This window comes from Pristis pectinata, chromosome 7, assembly GCF_009764475.1.
Source record: "Pristis pectinata isolate sPriPec2 chromosome 7, sPriPec2.1.pri, whole genome shotgun sequence".
Classification (NCBI taxonomy): domain Eukaryota; kingdom Metazoa; phylum Chordata; class Chondrichthyes; order Rhinopristiformes; family Pristidae; genus Pristis; species Pristis pectinata.
In genome coordinates this window covers 82,324,585-82,344,135 of record NC_067411.1, presented here as the reverse complement: position 1 = coordinate 82,344,135, position 19,551 = coordinate 82,324,585, and the positions used below count along the sequence as shown (strand labels likewise).

Genomic DNA, 19,551 nt, shown 5'->3' with positions numbered 1-19,551 from the left:
CAAATTTTCTTTACTTCAACATTGGCAACTAAATGGCCCATGAGCAAATAGCTTGATTCCACTCACTGATGGAGTTTCAAGATGAACCTATACAATTCCACAACTGGTGAGACTAGTAGGGGTTAAGAATCCTAATTCAAGCAATAAAATGGCATCCCAATAAATTCTGATTGCTGTAGATGAATTATTTAAAAGAGGCCCTGCTATATTTTTATTAAAAGCTCTTTATAAAAGAGACAATTGCCAGCATTCATCTCCAAGCTGTTTTCTGCACCCCCCCCCCCCCCAACTTAAAAGTGTGCCCAAAGAGCCTTTTGCCCCACTGTGGAAGGAAGCCATCTAGCCTTCTTGCAACCTTCCCCCACTAAGGCCTTCATTGCAGTACCTAAACACTATGGAGCCTGTTATATTATTGCCGTGCCTTCTACCAAGTTGGAGTCATCACCAAAATAGTTTATCCAACCTACTGTGTCCTCCCCTTTAAGAGAAACTAGCACAAATTGCTGTCTGACATTCAAATTGCTGTGTCCACTGCTGATGTGTTAAGACAATAAACAGTGCCACATTGAAATGATAATAGCACAAATTTTGTGTGTTTGCCTGCACCAGTGAAAAAAGTAAGAGTTAATCACTCAACATGATTTGTTCATTCCTTTTCCAGTGCTGTAAAGTTTAACTCCCTGTGGTCAGCAAGGACTGAAGTCACTTCTTCCTATTGTATGGAAAAAAAAGTGCTTCCTGAATAACCTAGCTCAAGATTTTGGTCCCTTGTTCTGTGTGGTCATTCTGTGATGCCATAAGCTACATAATCTATGAAAGGCACAGTGGTAAAACATAAATATTTAATAGGCATAATGGTTTGCTCTAGGGTTTGTTTTCTCTGCAATCTTAAATGGTTGGAATTACAAATGCTTACCTCAAGAACACCATGGTTGTCAGGAATAACCACAGTAAACATGGACCATATAAAAAAATTAAATCTAATTTCACCAGATAAATTCACAGCAAGCTAAAGACAGAATACATAACTATACTTGTCGAACATTACATTATTATATGCATGTAATAGATCATAACTTTATTGATGATGAATGTTCAATATGATTTTTTGGTATGTTTGCATTCTACTGTTAATCTTAAATCCAACTGTTAAAACACTTCTGCAATTACTTCAATTTCAACATTTAGCTGAGAACATTTTCCAATAACGATAGATCTGTTTATAAATAAACAATATTTGAAAGAAGCAGACATTTTTGTGAAGCTTCAAAAAGGTTAACCACAATGACGCAAAGAACATTGTACAGAGGTTTAAAAAGCAGAGAATAATTCCCCCTTTATTTGAGGCAAGAGACTGCAGATGCTGGAATCTGGAGCAACAAAAAAAGTGTGCTGGAGGAACTCAGCAGGTCGAGCAGCATCTATGGGGGGAAAGGAATTGTCGACTCAGTCCTGATGCAGAGTTTCGACCCAAAACAGCGACAATTCCTTCCCCCACCCCCAGATGCTGCTCGACCCACTGAGTTCCTCCACCAAATTGTTTGTTCCTCCTTTATCGATTTACTACGAACATGGTCCAGAAATTTGAGAAACCCATTTTACCCTTCCCTGAATGTATCTGAATGGTGGCACTCAAGACTCTGCTCCTGTTGGAGCCAGCTGATGAGGACATCCCACCAGCAAACAGGACATTGATGACTAGGCATTAACTGGTGCCACATCAGCCCTTGGTTGAGTGGATCAAGCCCAGAGAACAATGTTAATTTGGTGTGTCAACGAAGACAGTAGAAACAACCGATTCCTTTAAGTGCAGTTGAAGAAGCATTTAAGACTCTCCCAGCTCCACATTCAGGTAGGTTACTTATCAAAATATAATCATGCACCATTAAGTTTTTGAGCAATAACCTAACTGTACCATACCACCTTTAGCTAAAAAAAAATCAGATATAAAGAGGGAATGAATGTTTTGATGTATCACAATAATAAATTTGATCAATGGAAGCAGAAGTGTCATTTTTGCTCATCATGTGTTATTTCTAAGAGATACCATGTGCTTTCTTGTTACTCGTCATCATTCACTTCAACCACAAAAGGTTCTTTGACATCTATCTTTCCACTATTTACTATCACACAATCTTGGAGAGGTCGATTGTTGCTGTTTGTGTCCTGGAGTTCTATTGTATGCACCACAAGCTAGAAACATAATAAGAACAAGTGTTAGTAATAGTCTGGGAGATTTATTAAATTTACATTTCAACAGTTGGGTTTACTGCCAAAATTCTATATGCAACAGCTATAAATCATTTGCTGATCACCAGCAAAGTTCAGCTAGAGGTCACTTTTGCAATCTTATGAAAAGTAATGAATGTACTGTGTATCAGGGACTTGTATTAAAGGTAGCATGCACTTAATAAGCACAACAGTTCTTATAAATATATTATCTATGGTCAGACTATTGTATGGAGCAACTCAAGTGTTCTTTGTTTAAAAAAAGGTCACCTAGCTTAAGATTTTTTTTAAAATTTAAAAAAACTCAGTTTACGTCAGCACCATATTCTCAGAAACTGACTATTCTTTGGCATGGTGATTATTTCTACTAATTTGATTGATTATGAAAACAGGATTATTTCATTCAATTAGGTCCTTAGGGATTTGCCAAAATCTACCAGTGGTTCACTGAATCAGAAACACCTTGTAAACAAGATCAAAGTTAATTAAGGCTTTCAAAAGAGAATCAAATAACACGAAGTAAAAATTTGCAGAGCTACAGGGGAAGTGGGGGAACAGAACCGAATAAATTGCTCTTCAGTAGCTACCATTGGTTTGATGGGCTGAACGATCATCTGTGCTATAACAATTCTATGAAAAGTCTACACTGTCCAATAATTTCTACCTAATTCAATTTCTCTACAGTGATATTTACAGAAATAATCAGTTACTAACAAAAGATTAACAGGAAACAATTCTATAGAGAACTATATAATCAAAAGGGAAACTGTTACCATTCCAGCAATAACTTTGCCAAACACCACATGCTTTCCATCTAGCCACTTTGGTTTTGTTAATGAAATAAAAAATTGGGAGCCATTCGTATCGGGTCCTGAATTAGCCATGCTGACCCATCCAATTCCATAGTGTTTCAACTTGAAGTTCTCGTCTGGAAACACCTTTCCATAAATGCTCATTCCTGGAACATGAAAGAGATGGGTGTAGTGCATGGCCTAATGTACATTAATATGTCTGTGTTTCATTGCAGATATAGAAATAGCTATCTAGATATCTTTGACTATAAGTGCTATATTCATAGAATATCACATTATAATTCAAACAAAATGTTAAGCAGATACAGCAGGTGAAAAAGATGAGGACAAATGAACAAAAATAAATGATCCATGTAGCCTAGAAAAACTGCTTTTTACCCTAGTGTCACTCAAATGCTGTTCTTAAAGTCATAAAAAGGTACAATTTTTAATTGTGAAATTCTTGAAGAAGTACTGCATGTAATGCTGTACAGTGTCATTTTGAGCACATACTGTGGTATTCAATTCTTGCAAGATTTCATCGCTGTTAAGACTTCATTCTCACAACTATAACCTTGACTGCCAGCCTTCAAAAGGATATAACCAGCAGTGCTCTTCCAATTGCTGGAAAGTGATACTGCTTTAACAATGGATGCTGCAATGACGGGAAGTGTTCCCAGAGGAACCTGGATAGGCTGGTGGAGAATAGCACCCCTTGCAGGATACACGTTCTTTGTTGCAGGAGCCAAGCTGGTGATCCAAGCAAGAGATTGCCAGAGAGGTTTTTGCAATCATGCGGGGTTAATCCTTGTACTGCACGAATGCAATGTTTGGGGGAGCCTACAATATTAGAAAATCCCCACATTCACCCTGCCTGCTTCTCTGGGCTGAAGAAAAATTAGATGATGTCTGCTTTCCTTGGAAGTGGAACTTGGATGACCTCCCTTATGCAGCTTGTGGAGCAAATTGTGAGACCTAGCACAGATCAGTGACAACAAAATGGAATGATCCCAAGTCAAGGAAGCTCACAGTAACCATTGCTTTGATTTTCATGGGCAAAGCAATACAGGCCCTTGTGCAAGGTTGTATTTAAGGTCACTGATCTCAGGAAGGATTTCTTGGTGAAGCCTCGCTTGTGTGAATATTGCTCCTCAGAAGTCTAGCTATGAGCATGGGTCCCTGTAAACTCTTGGCCTTGAGCTCTCATATGCCTCGTGGTCTTATCTGCTTATGGTCCATCTCCATGCCATGCATCAAAAGAAGTGTGGGCAGGTAAATCCCTATGGGAACTGAGTTTTGATTGCAAAAAAAAAAGTTGAAGATGTAAGGAAGACTCAGTCTTACGTGAGCAATGTGTTGAATAAGCAGCAAGACCACAGAGAGCTGTGGATCACCCTCACAAAGAATGCAGTTTGAGGAGCACAGGTTTAGTAAAAAGCTGGTTGTTCAGTGAGGTTGAAAATCACTCAAGGGATGAATTATGGGTATTGCATCACCTCAGGAACTTTTATGCCAGAGAGACGTTTCTAATGCTAAAGTGAGGGGTTGAACTTCCAGCCAATCACCAAGGGGCCCAGAAATCGGCATGATATTGTTCGATTCCAGGAAAAGCATATTTTGAACAGCATAGTGCCATTTTGTGAGAAAGAATTTCTAGACTGTTACGTCTTAATTCTAAGAATTTCTAGAATAATTCAAAGGAAAAAAATTATCAAAAAAAGAGAATTATAATCAGCTGTCATACCATGAAGATTCATGATAGTAAACCATTACCGATAAAGGAGTGACAAATAGAAAACAATTAGCTGCATCTTTTACTGTAAATTACTAATAATTGAAGAGTCATTACCTCCATTCCCATCTCCTGAAGTAAAATCTCCACCCTGTATTAGGAAATCCTTGATGACACGGTGAAATATGCTGCCTTTATAACCATACCCTTTCTGCAAAAAAAATACATGAAAATTTGATGGAGTCCTGTAATCACTTCTCCAAGTTCAGGTGTGACCTGAATTCATTTAAGAGAAATAGAACATTTGGAGTGTCCAAAACAGGAAATCTTAAATAAAACCTTCAATATATGAATATGAATAAAAAATAAAGAGCATTATTTTTTATAAACCTACTTACTGTATATACTTTCTCCTTAGAAGTAGAATTCCATTGAAAATTAAAGAATACAGCTAAATACAATCAGTTGCCAATTATCAGGAGAATATAATGAACAAATACAAAATTATAAGCTAGATTTCTCCCTGCCAGTAGAGAACATGAAGTCAAGGATTTCATTTTAGAAAAAAAATTGAAAATGTCCCTTTTTGGAAAAAAAACACCTGGATTATGTTTCCCTAAGTGATTGGTCCAATGTGCCCTCTCAAGTAGATATGAAATGCCTCATGGCAAAATTCCAAGATGATCAGAAGAATTCTCTCAAATACCTGGCCAATAGACGTGCTTCAGTGAACATCGGGAAGAACGGATCATCGAGACATTTATCTCCTTGCTGTTAGCAGGATTTTACTGCATGCTAATTAAGTACAGTATTTCTCCGTGTTAAAACAGTGCCACATTTCAAAATCAGGATGGTGCTTTGAAGTGCACTTGGGTGAAGGAGAGCAAAATCATGCACTATTAACAATCATCTCCAGACTGCTACTAACTTTAACCATATAAAATTAAATTGCACTGAAAACAACTGGTGTGCTGCAGCAGGTAGAATGTGCAAAGTCCACCTTTCATCAACATCTTTTAATCTTCCTTATGTATTAAATATTTTTATCAAATGGTCACAAACAAATCTTCAAATACTGCAAATTGTACATAATGAACCACGAGATAGCTAGGTTGGAGTCAGATATTTGATTTTTACCATATATGCCAAGTCCTAAATGATTACATGAATAATGCAAGTGTAACAAAACTTCTTGGCAATTGACACAAATTTAGCAGTTCTACAAGTTAAACAGTTAAAGTAAGTTATTTTATTGTATGTTTCTGAAAACAAACCCAGACAGATAGGCTGAAAGGAGATGAAGAAGGGAATATAATAAACATGGGGGAGTTCTCAAGCACATTAGTGGGCATCATTTAGCAAGTCCTGAGATCACAAAAAGTCACAACAAAAGGTTACTTCCTCATAATGGAAGTTACGTTAATGTAGATTATGAAGTGGAAGAGAATGGAAGAACAAAAATAAGAATTAATCCATCTTAAAATCAGAGTGTTAGGAGACAGATTTTCTCAATTTCTTACAGTTTCCTCGGCAGACTCAGTTATGTCATTATGGGATTAGCGGCGAGGTGGCCTGGTACGTTATCACAGAGAGGGAGTGAGGAACAACAGGAGGGATAAACATCCCAATCACTCCACTGTATTTCCTTGTGCATTGTTGTAAGCATGGGAGCAGCCTGTTCTCAGGTGGAATTTTATGTTCTATGAGAAATACATGAAAAATCAGTACATACAAATAATGAAAAAATATTACAGAAGTTTAAAGCAATAATTTACTTCAATACTGCAACCAGCTGGTGATTCTCACCCACTGGCTAGCCATCAACGTGCTCTGGCCCAATGATTTTACCACAACTTTCATGAAAGAGCAGTACAGAAAGACATATTGAAGGAAGTTTCCTATTAACAAAGCAGTGGTGCAACAAACTTTGCAACATGAAAGCTGCCTTCATTGGTTGCACATCCTACACTGATAAAGTCAAATGCATTTTGGCATTTAAAAGCATCACATTTTATACACACAACTGCGCAATATTACCAAGGCTAAAACAAAACAGACAGGAGGAATATCAAAGAATAGAATGCACAAAGTAGGCAAAGTGACAAATATTACAGGAAATAACTTGTATTATAATTTGTTTCATAAATTGTTGGTCATGACTTAACATAGCAATCTCTTACCTGTCCTGTTGCTAGAGTGATAAAGTTTTCCACAGTCTTTGGAACAACTTTACCAAATAAACCAATGACAATCCTTCCCACGTCCTTACCACCAACCTGAATATCGAAGAATACCTACAATCATAGAAATCCTTCATCAGTCTTACTTTACAAATGAGTGTAATGAATATGGCCTGAATTAGGATATTTCCATTGGGTGAAATGTTTTGCTCAAAGTAGTGCAAATTAAACAATTTTATATACTCCACCACAGATTACTTAAAATCAATTTAAAAATTTTGAATTAGAAGTGTGTATCAAAAGGGCTATTTTTCATCTCTGAGCAACCTGTAGGTAGGAATCCATAACAACTGGAAACTAAGACTTTTACAAAAAAGATATATCGAGATCTATGATGGTCTCTTTCTACTGGAGTGGTCAGGAAAACAGGGGATACACTTTATGAATGGCTCCCACTTGGAAATAAAACATGAGTCAGTGGTACCCCCGAATCTCACCTTACCAAAGATTACACCAGGTCAGGGAGCAAGGAGGCAGGTCATGTATTTTCCTTCTATTAAAGCAAAGGAATTTTAGACCACATAACAGGTTAAATTAAAGTATGTCCCAGTCCACTTCCCATGTAATTCCTTGTTTCAAATACCTTTGGGTTATACTCATACTTTTGATCTGTCAGCTTTTAAGCCATTGTTGAGCTTTACTAATTTCCTACTGAACACGTTTGTCAATTAATCATTTGAAGGCTGGACAGTTTTGTGAACTTTGAAAAAATTTAAGATTGGAATATCAAAGTTCCAAATGAATCAATAATTGAATAGCTAAAACGTTTTTTTTTGCAAATCACAATGTTACAGGCAGATGTAATAGATCATAAATGATATTCTACTTAACTGTGACTATGTAAATTTATCCTCCCTAGCCTGCTGACAACCTTCCTCTAACACCCTCTCCTTCATGGTACAACCCTTTCAGTGGCTCTGTTTCTCTTGCCTGACTTGCTGAGTGTTGCCAACAATTTGTTTTTGTTACAACCACCAGCTCTACAGTTTAAAAACTTTTCAGACTTCCACTTTAGACCCAGCACTACCAATAATATTTTTTAAGTAATGCTTCTAGCTGAGATTAAGACCCAGTGCGTCCCTCCCCAAACAATATTGATATTTTCTCACAGCTCCAAGCTAAACTCCACCTTCTGCCTTGCTCTATCAGTAAATTGCTTACATCCAGTAAATTTACCTTCAGTCCAATTTCTAATTTAGTCCTGATGCTTTGGGCCATTGACTCAGCTGCTCGCTGAGTCCTTCAAACACAGGCAACTTGTTTCCTGGCACCTCTTCTCCGTTGCTTCTCTCAGTTTGTCTTACTGTTTCCATTTTTTTTAATCAATCTATTTCCCACGTCTGGATCAACAAGTATTCACCTGGCTGTTCAAAATAAAATTTAAAAACACATCTTTGGCTCTCCCAATCTTGAGTGTGACTCTCCTTCCCCTTAATAAATTAACTCTGCACTGCAGACCTACACTTACTCCTCTAAATTATTACTTCTGATGTCTGCTCTGTTCTGTCTCCAAAACCACTTTTCCTTCCTCTCCTGTACCATATCATTCCTTCCTTCCCCACTTATTCAACTGGCACCATTCTAAATCAGACTCAGGGTCTCCTATCACTTCTCCCAATTGCCGTCAGCTTCATACTTCATTCCTGTGTCAGCAGTAATTTCAAAATTTTGTTAAACTGTGCTCCTTTTCCTTCACCCACCATGTCACCCATGAGTAGATTCCAATTTTAAGCAAATGCAAAACTGAAAGCACATACATCAATACACAAAGACATGGACAAGAGAGACAGAACATAAAAGGAACAATTTGGTTTATGTCTTTGCATGGGACGCCTATCTCCCCCATTACAGTGGCAGAGTGCCAGAGAAACCGTAGACAACTGTTTCACCATTTCTCTAGAGTTTCCACTATTGTCAAGTTTACTGTAGGAAATTTTAAACACCAACTTCTGAAAACCTGCAATAAACTATCTTCAAATGGCCATCAGTAAATAGAAAGGAATCTATTGGACCCTGTGCAACTGTGAAGCCAAGGCAGTGGATAGCTTAAGATGAACATCTCCCAAAAGAATATTCTGATTCAATTTTCAAACTGTATTGACATGTTAATAAAACACAAAAAAGGTTAATTATTTTAATGAATATTTAATTGTAATGTAAGTAAGACATTGTTAATCAAAGACTAATGGAACATTTAATTTTCTGGCAATGGTAGCAAAAAGTCAGCATATTCCTGTCTGAAAGAGAGCTAAAAACAAAGAACTCTTTGTTACTGCTCTCTGAAGCAAAATATAGATTCAAAAGATAGGAACCTGGAACATGCTTTTTTGAACCATGTTCCAGGTTCCTCTGAGGAAGTAAGCATAACTGAAAAATCAGACTCACAAAACAGTAGATCACAAAACCTGTGACTTTCATTTTCTACCTTAGGTGTATTTGATTTACCAATGCATGGAGGACCCCAGACATTTGCAATGGCATCTAATAACATGCAATGTATACCTCATTGCCATTTCTGTGATTTCTAACCATCCATACAAAATCCACATGATTTGCAGGCCATGCATGGACAAACAGGCTCCCATAGTTCCTGTGAAGCTTGCTTCTGTGTGACTTAAAGGGGAACTTACTGGGCAAGCCACACTAGGAACCCGCTTCAGCTCGATCCCCTCAAAGTAATTTATTCACCGTCTCTCCCTTAGGCTACTCAACCATCCCCATCATCTCCAGGATCCTCACCACCATCTTAACACACAGTCTAACGTAACACACTTACAGCACCTGATACATCAGGGCCAACCAACAAACTTCACCTCCAACCACTAACCTGCTCCTCCAATTTGCTTCTCATTGCCAATAGCTCCATCCAACTAATGAGACCCATGCCCCAACTCCTGACCCCATTTACTGACCTAACTACCCACTACATCCCTCCCACAAGTTCCGATGCAGGGTCTTGACCTGAAACATCAACCATCCCTTTGCCTACACAGATGCTGCTTGATCTGCTGAGTTCCTCCAGCAGTTTGTTTTTTGTTGCAGATTTCAGCACCTGCAATCTCTTGTGTCACCACACATTATAATTAACATTTTAGTCAATTTATGGAAATATGTACATTATTAAGGTAAATCACAAAATAACAAATAAGCTCTAAAAACTAAATTACTGAAATTTATTAAAGAAAAAAATTACACGTTGTGCTAATTATTTTAGTTTATCAAGACCAGAAAGTCTGCTCAACAACCACAAAATATATTTATATGCACCTCAACCATAATAAATCACCCCAAAGCACTTTGTAGTAGCACCAGTAAAACAAGACACCAAGTCAGGAGATTTTAAGGTGAATAACCAAAACCATCAAGCGAGTTTGTTTTAAGTAATGTCTTGAAAGAGGAAAGAACTGTAGCAAGGCATAGAGGTTTAAGGATGGAATTCCAGAGCTTGGGCCTTTGGCAACTGATGGAATGGTCCCAAATGAGCAGCTGAAGAGCTCAGACTTTAAGAAAATCAGGTACCTTAAGGTTTTAGAGCTGGGGAAAATTACAGATAATGGGGTGGAGTGAGGCCATGTAGTGAAAAAGGATAATTTTAAAACCAAGGTACTATTTAACCTCAGCTGTAATTATGGTTTGGCATCCTATTAAAACTTAGCCTTAACTGTTTTTTTAACGAAATATAATACATATTCAGCTGAAGTTCACACAAATTCGCTCAACATGTGTTGATGCCACTTGTCCAGTCTGTAAAAGTTGCACAACGTAGAATAACAGACGGTTTTTTTCTAACTGCACATAGACACAAGATATATCTTTCAGTTTTAAGAGGCCACTAAACTCTATCCCAGCACCATCCGAACTCAACCGGTGCCTCTCTATACGATGTAATGTCGAATCACCCTGGCATGCCGATGCTGATTGGGGGATACCACAGACTTTTGAAAGGCGATTGCTCCATTGGGCAGATCAGCCGTCAATCTGAACAGCAGCGCAGTGGGCAGGGTGAGGGGCGCCGTTTGTGCCTGTGCCTGTGCCTGTGCCTGTGCCTGTGCCTGTGCCTGTGCCTGTGCCTGTCCCCTCGCTCAGTCGCACCGTTTGCACCCACCTTGGCTGTTACCTTCGGACCTCGCTTCTTCGCTGTTAAGCCGCTGCTTCTATCCAGAAGAAACAGGGCGAAGAAAAGCAAAACCAACTGCGATTTCATCCTGTGGACAATAAACTTTTTGCCCGGCTCTCACATCGTCACTGACCAACACACGCAGGCAACGTGGCTCCGCCTCCGGCCGGGAGAAGCCAACAGCGGCAGCGACGTGGAGAAGGAGGCGTCCTGCCCTTTCCGGGAACCCCGAGCACAATGAGTGGAAAACATCCACCTTCAAATCCCGCACCTATTTAATTTTTTCCCCAGTATCCGTGTTTTTTCCCATTCACCACAAATAGAGGGAGGTTCAACGTGTTTCCCTGCTTCATCTGTTTTCCCTTCTTGCGAATCCAGTGATCTTGTGTGGGAGTGTTCTTATATCACGGGAACAATTTGACGGTAGTAATATTACACTCTGCTAAGTACAAACTAAATTATCGGCATTGACACAATATAAAAATGTTATGGCAACTTAGCTTTATAATGACCATGTAATATGACAATGGAAGATATATGAAATCAAATTTCTACACTTCTAGTTCATTGAAATGACAACAGTCCGCTGAGCCAAAGATCATTGTAGGGGCTGCTTAGGGTAGTCGACGGCTTCCTGAGTGCGTATGCATTACGTTTGGATATATTCAGAGAATATAATACTACATTTTGTTTTGAAAGGGGTGGTTGATACCAAAAAAAACCCTGTCAGCTTTCACCAGAGGAATGTAAATTTTGAATATAGAAATTAAGCGGAAGTGTAATTTGAAACTCCATTCTAGCATGTGCTTGACTGTGTCCATGTCGAGATTAGGGTCCACCACAGCAATTCAGTAGAGTTGAATTCCTTTTAGAGTTTCTTTATCGCTTCTGGCACCCTTGTGTACTTGGATAGTAAATTGTCATTCCGGGAAATTAAAACTTAATCGTCATTAATAACTTGAATTTAAGGGCCTTTAAGGTAGTAAAAAGCCCTATCAAAATTACTGATTCATTTTAAACTAAAGTTGCACTGAGTAAATCATAGACCTCATATCATACAAGTTCTCAGTTGGCTTTTCAAGTCCTTTGGGACATCCACATGCCATATAACAATCATATCCTTTTTTAAAGTATATTTGATTTAGATTGAATGCAATTGCTGAAATGCCTCATTGGGGGTACTGGGATCAACAAATATTTGGCAATGACCTTGTAGCTTTGCATTCCATATGTTCGATGACCAGAATTTCCCCCGGCATTCCCGGATCTCCGGCCGCATCTCCCCTTCCAAAAATCATCGGGAATATCGGCCGATCTGCTGCCGAAGTTGCTGAGGGAATTCAGAAGAACTTTAGTGAGCATTTTCTTTCGGGAAAAAGAAGCGTCCACCAATGTATCGGAATTTAAATGAGTATTAATGATAACAGATGGCGATTAGGTAAAACAGGTAACGATTCGCCATTTGAGGAAATAAAGTACATTTTAATAATCTATTAGTGAATATGTTACTCAGAAATTTACGTGCATTGCTATATATTGTGAAACAGAGTACTTCTCACTTTGCCAGCACCACATTTGTGGAGTTCCGTCTGTTCGATATACATATGCTTTCCTCCAAATTTTCCAGTTCTTTTAGCAGTAATCCAAACAAGGCTACAGGTGTATAAAACAGAAATGGTAATTAGGTGTTAAATGATAATGAGAAACAAACTTATGAGTATTAGATATTAGACATCAGTTCCAACCAGTTTGTGGTATTAACCTATCAATGCAGATAGTGCTGACTGCCAGGTTTTTTTTTTAATTTAAGGTGTAATATAGTTACTGAGAGCGAATGAGACACAATGTGGTGGAGGCACTTTTTAAACTAAACTAACAGCATTAGGATTTGTGTTTTGCATTAGTCCAGCATTAGATCACATGAAACCACTAAGTTATTCCAGACTGCTTCAAAGCATCCATTTTACTATAGTGATAAAATTGCAAGATAATTGCAGATAAAAGTGACCATAGCTATGTGGGGATGTATAAAACCCCTTCGTGCAGTCCTTCACCAACACACATGTGCAGACAGATACACACAATCGATTGTTTTCAAACATTTATCATTCTTTGTGTGGATAGCTTTCTGATCATTCTTTTTATATTTTTAGCTACATTTCCTTTTCTAATAGTTTAGATTAAATTCCAAATGTATTTATCCATTTCCTTACTTTTCTGTATCTCTCTAAGATCCCCTTCCAGATACCTACTTTCTAAGCTGAGGATTTTTTGATTATCCCACATATGATGTAATTTCACTTGAAGAGTGTGGATACCATGGGAAAATGGCATTAATACAACTTACATTTCTTCGTTTGGATTTTGGCATTTCTTCAGCCTGTGGTGATAAGTCAGTGGGAAAACTGTGCAGGATTTTGTTGCAAAGTCCTTGATGCTCTTTTCTTTTTTTTGGTTCTGCTCTAACACATTTTTTAACACAAGAAAGATTAAACATGATTGCTATGTTGTTTATCTGTTTTTAGGTATTTAGTTGAACTTTTATTGACTTTGTTGATTGCTGCTGTGCAGCCATTGAACATGTTGACAGTCTTTTCTATTAATCCTCCTAGATCTCTCTAGTTTTCCAGGATATTACAAAATGAAACATGTCAGCTATGTTGATTCTTTGTAAAGCACTTTACATTTATCTGTCTTAACTTTAATGTCATAAATGTTATTTGTTATTGTTTGACCCAATCAAATATTTTGTCAAATGCAATCCATAATTTCTAAGGTGCTTCTTTCAGCTCTAAAAGCAAAAAAAAACTGCAAATGCTTGAAATATGAAATGAAAACAGAAAGTGATGGAGATACTCAACAGGTCAGGCAGTATCTGTGGAGTGAGAAATAGAGTTAACATTTCAGGTCAATGATGCATCTGTTGGTCATTATCTGAATCTTTAATTCTGTTTCTCTTCCAATTCTAGTTTGATACCATTTCCATATTTGCTTGATTTATGTCAGTGTTGTGATTTAAAATAATATACATTCATATAATGTAGAAAGAGTAGTAGTCCCAACAACAAGCCTTGGAAACCACACTTAGTACTTCCCTCCAGCTTGACAGGAATCTTTTCTTTCTAAATGTCAGCCAATCCATTCCCAAGATTTTCAAGTTTTCAGTTTTGTAAAATGTTGTCTGACCTTTGTAGAAGTCTGTGTACTCCTATGTCTAATGGATCTCCACAGAACTTTTGGGTTGTCATTTTCTCATTAGGTCAAAGATCTTGGTTGGGTGAGCTGCTCTCCTGAATCCATGCTGATTTGTGTTTGCTGCATTAATATTGGATGGACAATCCACATGTTTACTTCTGTTCCCATTATTTCACATGGAGTTGAAATGAAACTAATGAGGTATATCTGATTTTTCACCCTTTCTTAGTGTGGGCACATTATCTTCTCTGTGATCTATTGCCATCAAACTCCAGTTTCCAATGATTCCTTATAATTACCAGCTGCTCATACATTTCCTCTCCCAGCCCTTCCTCGTCACTTTAATATTTATTAAAAGATCCCTCTCAAGGGGATGAGAAAACTTAATAGTCTATAACTCCCATCTCTTTTGTCTTAAAGTCATTGATTTTACTCTGATTATCCATGCTTGCAGAGGGCATCCCTGCTCACATCAGTATCTGCACACTTCACTTATGTACTTCCATGGTAACTGAAGATGCTAGATCCATTTCTGCTATTTCCGAAATTCATTAATATGTTAAACATTACAGTTTGTTTGCATTACTTTTCATCCTTTTGATGACCTTTTTCTACTCATTTTGCATTTCTCAAGACTTCTCTTGAACACCAAAGATTTTCCTCTTTTTGGAGATGCTATGTGCTCACTATCATCTTTGGGAATTGGAGTAGCATGAAACCATAAAGAAAAGTTCCTTTGGAAAAGATAAAAATGCATTTAACTTTGTTTATTCTAAAATGACACACTTGACACTGGGAGACTGTAATCCTGTGGCAAACAGTAATCTGATATTTGAGCCAATTATACCCACATATTCTGAATCTTTTTTATTGCATCCAACCTCCACCCCACTCCCATTCCAAAACCTGATCCTGGCTTCCTAGGTCCTGTTCTTCCTCCCTGCATGCAATGTATTAAAAGTCAGATGGGTACAGAATCTCCATTTCCAACACATTCTTCCCAAGATAGTCCAAATAGTGGAATTCTTTACATTTTTATGTCCTTTCTTCCTCCTTAAACCTTTAAAATGCCGACAAAGTTACTGGCTGCAACACACAAGATGTTGGTGGAACTCAGCGGATCTTGTGCGTTGCTCCAGTTTCTAGCATCTGCAGTCTTTTGTGCCTCCAAAGTTGCTGACTGGTTCACCTAACCAGTTTTGTTGTTTCACGCGATGTTATCTGACACCTTCGCTTTGGGATCCCGATTTAAATTGAGGAACTTTAATTTAAATTCTTATGCCCAAAAACTCGAAAGGAGGAACGTTTGGTTAAATGCAATTTGTTGGAATGAAAAATCGCCAGTACAAAATGATAACATCCAATGGTCCCAATAAAGTGAATTTAATGACTGGGAAGGTTTAGCATTTGAAAATACAGTTTATAGCTATTCCATCTATTGCAATCAAGGCGACACATTTAATATGTTCATATTGAATCTATTCAAATCGTCATTTCAAATATTGGGTGGGACAGATTACTTGCCAAGGAATGGCCATACTTACGCACTTTTACATCTAATGGAATCCTTTTTACATGGTATTTCCCTTTAGCAGGCGTTATGTTTAAATGCCAACACTAAATTGTGCGAAGTTATTTTTTTCTGTATTTGTTAGTGTGCTGTTGCACCACCGATGTTATTGGCAATTTTCATCAACGCAAGTTCCACCGACCTCACGCCATATTAATGTTGCTTCTTAATAACGTAACATGCAGGATTCACTTTGCATATTGAATTTATGATTTTATTATGACGTTCTTTAAAATAATATTAAACCTTGAAATATTACGTTTCATGTATTCACTTCCACAGAATATAAGCATTGCGTCGTGATACGGAAAAGGCGCGGAAGTTGTTGGAGTGAACATTTTCGAACATAGTTTCAGAACATTCATATGTGGGGAAGACATCTCCTCCCCCAACTACCACACCCTCCAGTCACAACATCACAACCACGGAGAGTGTCATTTCAAGACAAGTAACAAGTAAATACTAGTATAGTGCAGTTATCCTGGCAAACATCGTCTGAGGTCGATATGCCACTATTTTCTGATCATAATGAATGTAATACCTGATCGAATACTAGATTGCCTTTGGATGAACCAGAAATAATATAAAAAAGTTACTGAAACTGTAGATATCCCTTGAATGATTTGTGAATGTGAAGCAATTAAATCCTAACCGTCAATGATTCAACAGCCTCCCCAAATCTTAACTGGTTTGTAATACTGATAATTTCTCCCAGCTTTGTGATACAATAGAATCACGTTAAAAAGATGGGTTTAACATCAAATGTCTTTACATCCCATTAAAATATAGTCATCCTCTTTTAAAACTTTAGGTGCCATCAGCCAGTAAAGCAGTAAGGAGTTTCGAATCACTGAGCGTTCTCTCTGTGGTGTAGGCTGACTCCTGACTCCAGTAATAGCATTTCCTAAGACCAACTACTGATTACATATCTGCAGTGGAATTCCGTCCCTCCAACGATGGCATTGAACCTTGGATTGTGATTAGTCCCATTGCCAAGAATACTCCTCAATGGATAACCATCGGATTTTCCTGATATTCAGATTATTTAGAAAATTTTGTTTTATAATTACTCACTCGTGACTAAGAGAGTAAGAACCTACGCACCTGCGATGTTGCTGCAAGCAAGATTTTCATTGCACCTGTACCTTACCGTACTTATGCATTTGGCATTAAACTCGACTTAATCGGTTGTTCAGCTTATTTTTTCATGCTAATCATCAAAAGAAGTTACTGATGGACCCTTCTCATTTGGCCCATTTCTAGATTTAATAAACAGTGTGTAATTAACAGATGTCGCTTGTGGAACGAGCATATAATCTTCCAGAAACTGGTCGGGTCAGGTTGACCAATGTTTTGAATATAAATCGTAACCCAACGGTTAACTCGTGCTAGACCTCCATAAAGGGCCTGCGGACTTCTATTGCGAGCTGACAGCGGAAATGTCCAGTCCAGTTATTACTTTGTATTTATCTAAAGCGGATGGATAGATTTGGGCCGACCAATTCCAAGTAGTTCTCTGGACCTATAAATGTTCTCTTCGCCAATTCTTATACTGCATTTGTATTTAATACAAACTCATAAATGGAAGTTCAGCATTTCTAACAAGTATACAAGATGTATTGCCACAAAGATCTACATAGCTACCAAATCCAGCCTCCTTGGGTCAAGAATTTGTCAAAAACGTGAACGTGAGTGAATAGTGGGGTGTAAGAACTCGGATGCACTAGGAACAATGTAACCGAGTATTCACAGTATCAGTTTACTGACTTCCATCAATCGGAGCGACAATTGAACTAGAGTGGACCACGCTACAGTTTCCAGCAAAGCATACCTGTAGCAGATTGACGTTTGCATTGAAGCCTACGAGAAAGGTGCCTTCGAAACAGCGACCGCGCCGATACCAATCTCAGCGAAAACAAAAAAAAACTTCTTTTGGGAATGCTTCAGTCTACAAAGGCCAGTTCAGTGGCCCAGCTAAAAGACTTTAGAATCGTCCGTTTTGTTACTCACAAGTCAAAGCAGATCAACATGCAAACGGGGTCGTGGATAACTCTTTGACAAAAATCCAGACTCTGATCAGGTGACTTTATCTTCGGGCATAGTATGAGGCAACCATGTGCAAAGGGGATTGCCGTTCCTTTAAACTATCGATCGGGCGAAGATCTGAAAGCGTGAGGAGCTGCGCCCCCTTGGGTTTGTTCAGACTACTGGCGAAAATCGCTGAATTTCGGAGCTGGGCACCTCACTGTTTGTCGAAGAGCGATTTCTCCCAACTGTTTTCCAACCACGAAGTTCGTTAAGAGTTTTGCTAAATATTTGCAATTCGATTTCTGTGCTGTACTGTCTAATTTACTGAATGAATTTACAGTCCATTGTGTTTACATATGTATTACGTTGGCTGACGTTCTCTAAGATTTGTAATAAATAGCGTGATAGGAAAGTCACAAAGTCACTGAGGGAGTCACACGCGATAATTCCTTTTACAGCTGATATTGTTGCACGTATCAATTCCACGGTGACAAATTACTCCATTGTCGTTATTAATCGTGCTTCTACTATAGCACATCATTCAGAGGCAGTGGAGTTTTGCAGTATTTTGACATTAACTTTGAGCAACTTGTGTGATCGGAAGGTCACAAAATTTATATATGTTTACCAAGTATGAAGGAGCCACAAATCTCCATTGTTTTGGAACAAACCCTCAGATGTTATAAGAAACATGTATGTACCTGAAAGGTGATTTAGTGCTTTAGTGTTGTTTATGGTTATGGCCTCTCATATGTTACAGTTCTGCTAGTTATGTAGAGATTACATTGAAGTGTAACCGATAGGAAATGTCTTTTTAATAACGGCAATATGTTCACATTCTTTAATTGACATCATTAAGGTGAGAGGGGATAAGTTCAAAGGAGATGTGCGGGGCAAGTGTTTTACGGAGAGTGGTGTGTGCCTGGAATGCACTGCCAGGAGTGGCAGTGGAGGCAAATATGATAGATGCGTTTAAGAGGCTCTTAGATAGGCACACGAATCTGCAGAGAATGGAGGGATATGGACCTTGTGTAGGTAGAAAAGATTAGTTTAGTTAAGCCTTTGGTTACTAGTTTAATTAGTTCGGCATAACATCGTGGGCCGAAGGGCCTGTTATCTGTTCGATGTTCTATCACATTATGCCACATATCTGCTCCTAGATAGTAGTCCATAATACGTTTGCGGAAATAATTATTTTTCCTATCACAGGTCTCACGTAGATAGCGGTATCTTTTAGTTTTTGATATTTTCCCTTCTTATAAATACCGAGAGCTTGTCGCACCGTTCCTAATTTCGAGTGCTTCCAACCGGCATTGAACTGTCCATCGACTGTGGAAAAAAAAGTTTAAACTACTAAGCATGAAGAGAGCTCAAGTGGTTCAGAATTATGTGAAGCACACTTTCAGAAAGCCAAACTGACCCGGACAGAAGACAGCACCAACCCCAGCCCAACACTTCAACTAAACTGCCGTAAATAATTTCGCCGCAGTAACTTTTACGTTCATTAAAGTACACATAAACAGTAAGAGAATTTATTTTTGTAGGCACGTTAAGCTGAACGCCAAAGATTATCGATACAAGGTTATAGTATCCTGTAATAACAACCCCCTACCCATTCACCCTACTCTCCTGCCCACATCATAACATCC

At 38.2% G+C, this 19,551-nt stretch overlaps 1 protein-coding gene across 1 annotated transcript; it reads right to left on the bottom strand.

Moving 5' to 3' along the window:
- Positions 1-870: 870 nt before the first annotated feature.
- On the bottom strand, positions 871-11,246 carry LOC127572502 (peptidyl-prolyl cis-trans isomerase C-like). The gene is made up of 5 exons (XM_052019857.1): positions 11,098-11,246; positions 6,933-7,046; positions 4,870-4,963; positions 3,003-3,187; positions 871-2,193 (listed from the first exon to the last, which is right to left on the bottom strand). The coding sequence occupies exons 1-5, from the start codon at positions 11,194-11,196 to the stop codon at positions 2,062-2,064; spliced, it is 624 nt and encodes a 207-aa protein (XP_051875817.1). The 5' UTR covers positions 11,197-11,246; the 3' UTR covers positions 871-2,061.
- Between the last annotated feature and the right edge of the window lie 8,305 nt (positions 11,247-19,551).

Excerpts from the sequence above, each read along its gene's own strand:
- LOC127572502 (XM_052019857.1), bottom strand. The coding sequence starts at position 11,196 with ATGAAATCGCAGTTGGTTTTGCTTTTCTTCGCCCTGTTTCTTCTGGAT. Across the intron at positions 7,047-11,097 it reads GTCCGAAGGTAACAGCCAAG|GTATTCTTCGATATTCAGGT; the intron begins GTGGGTGCAAAC and ends CTATGATTGTAG. Across the intron at positions 4,964-6,932 it reads TCACTCTAGCAACAGGACAG|AAAGGGTATGGTTATAAAGG; the intron begins GTAAGAGATTGC and ends TTTTTTTTGCAG.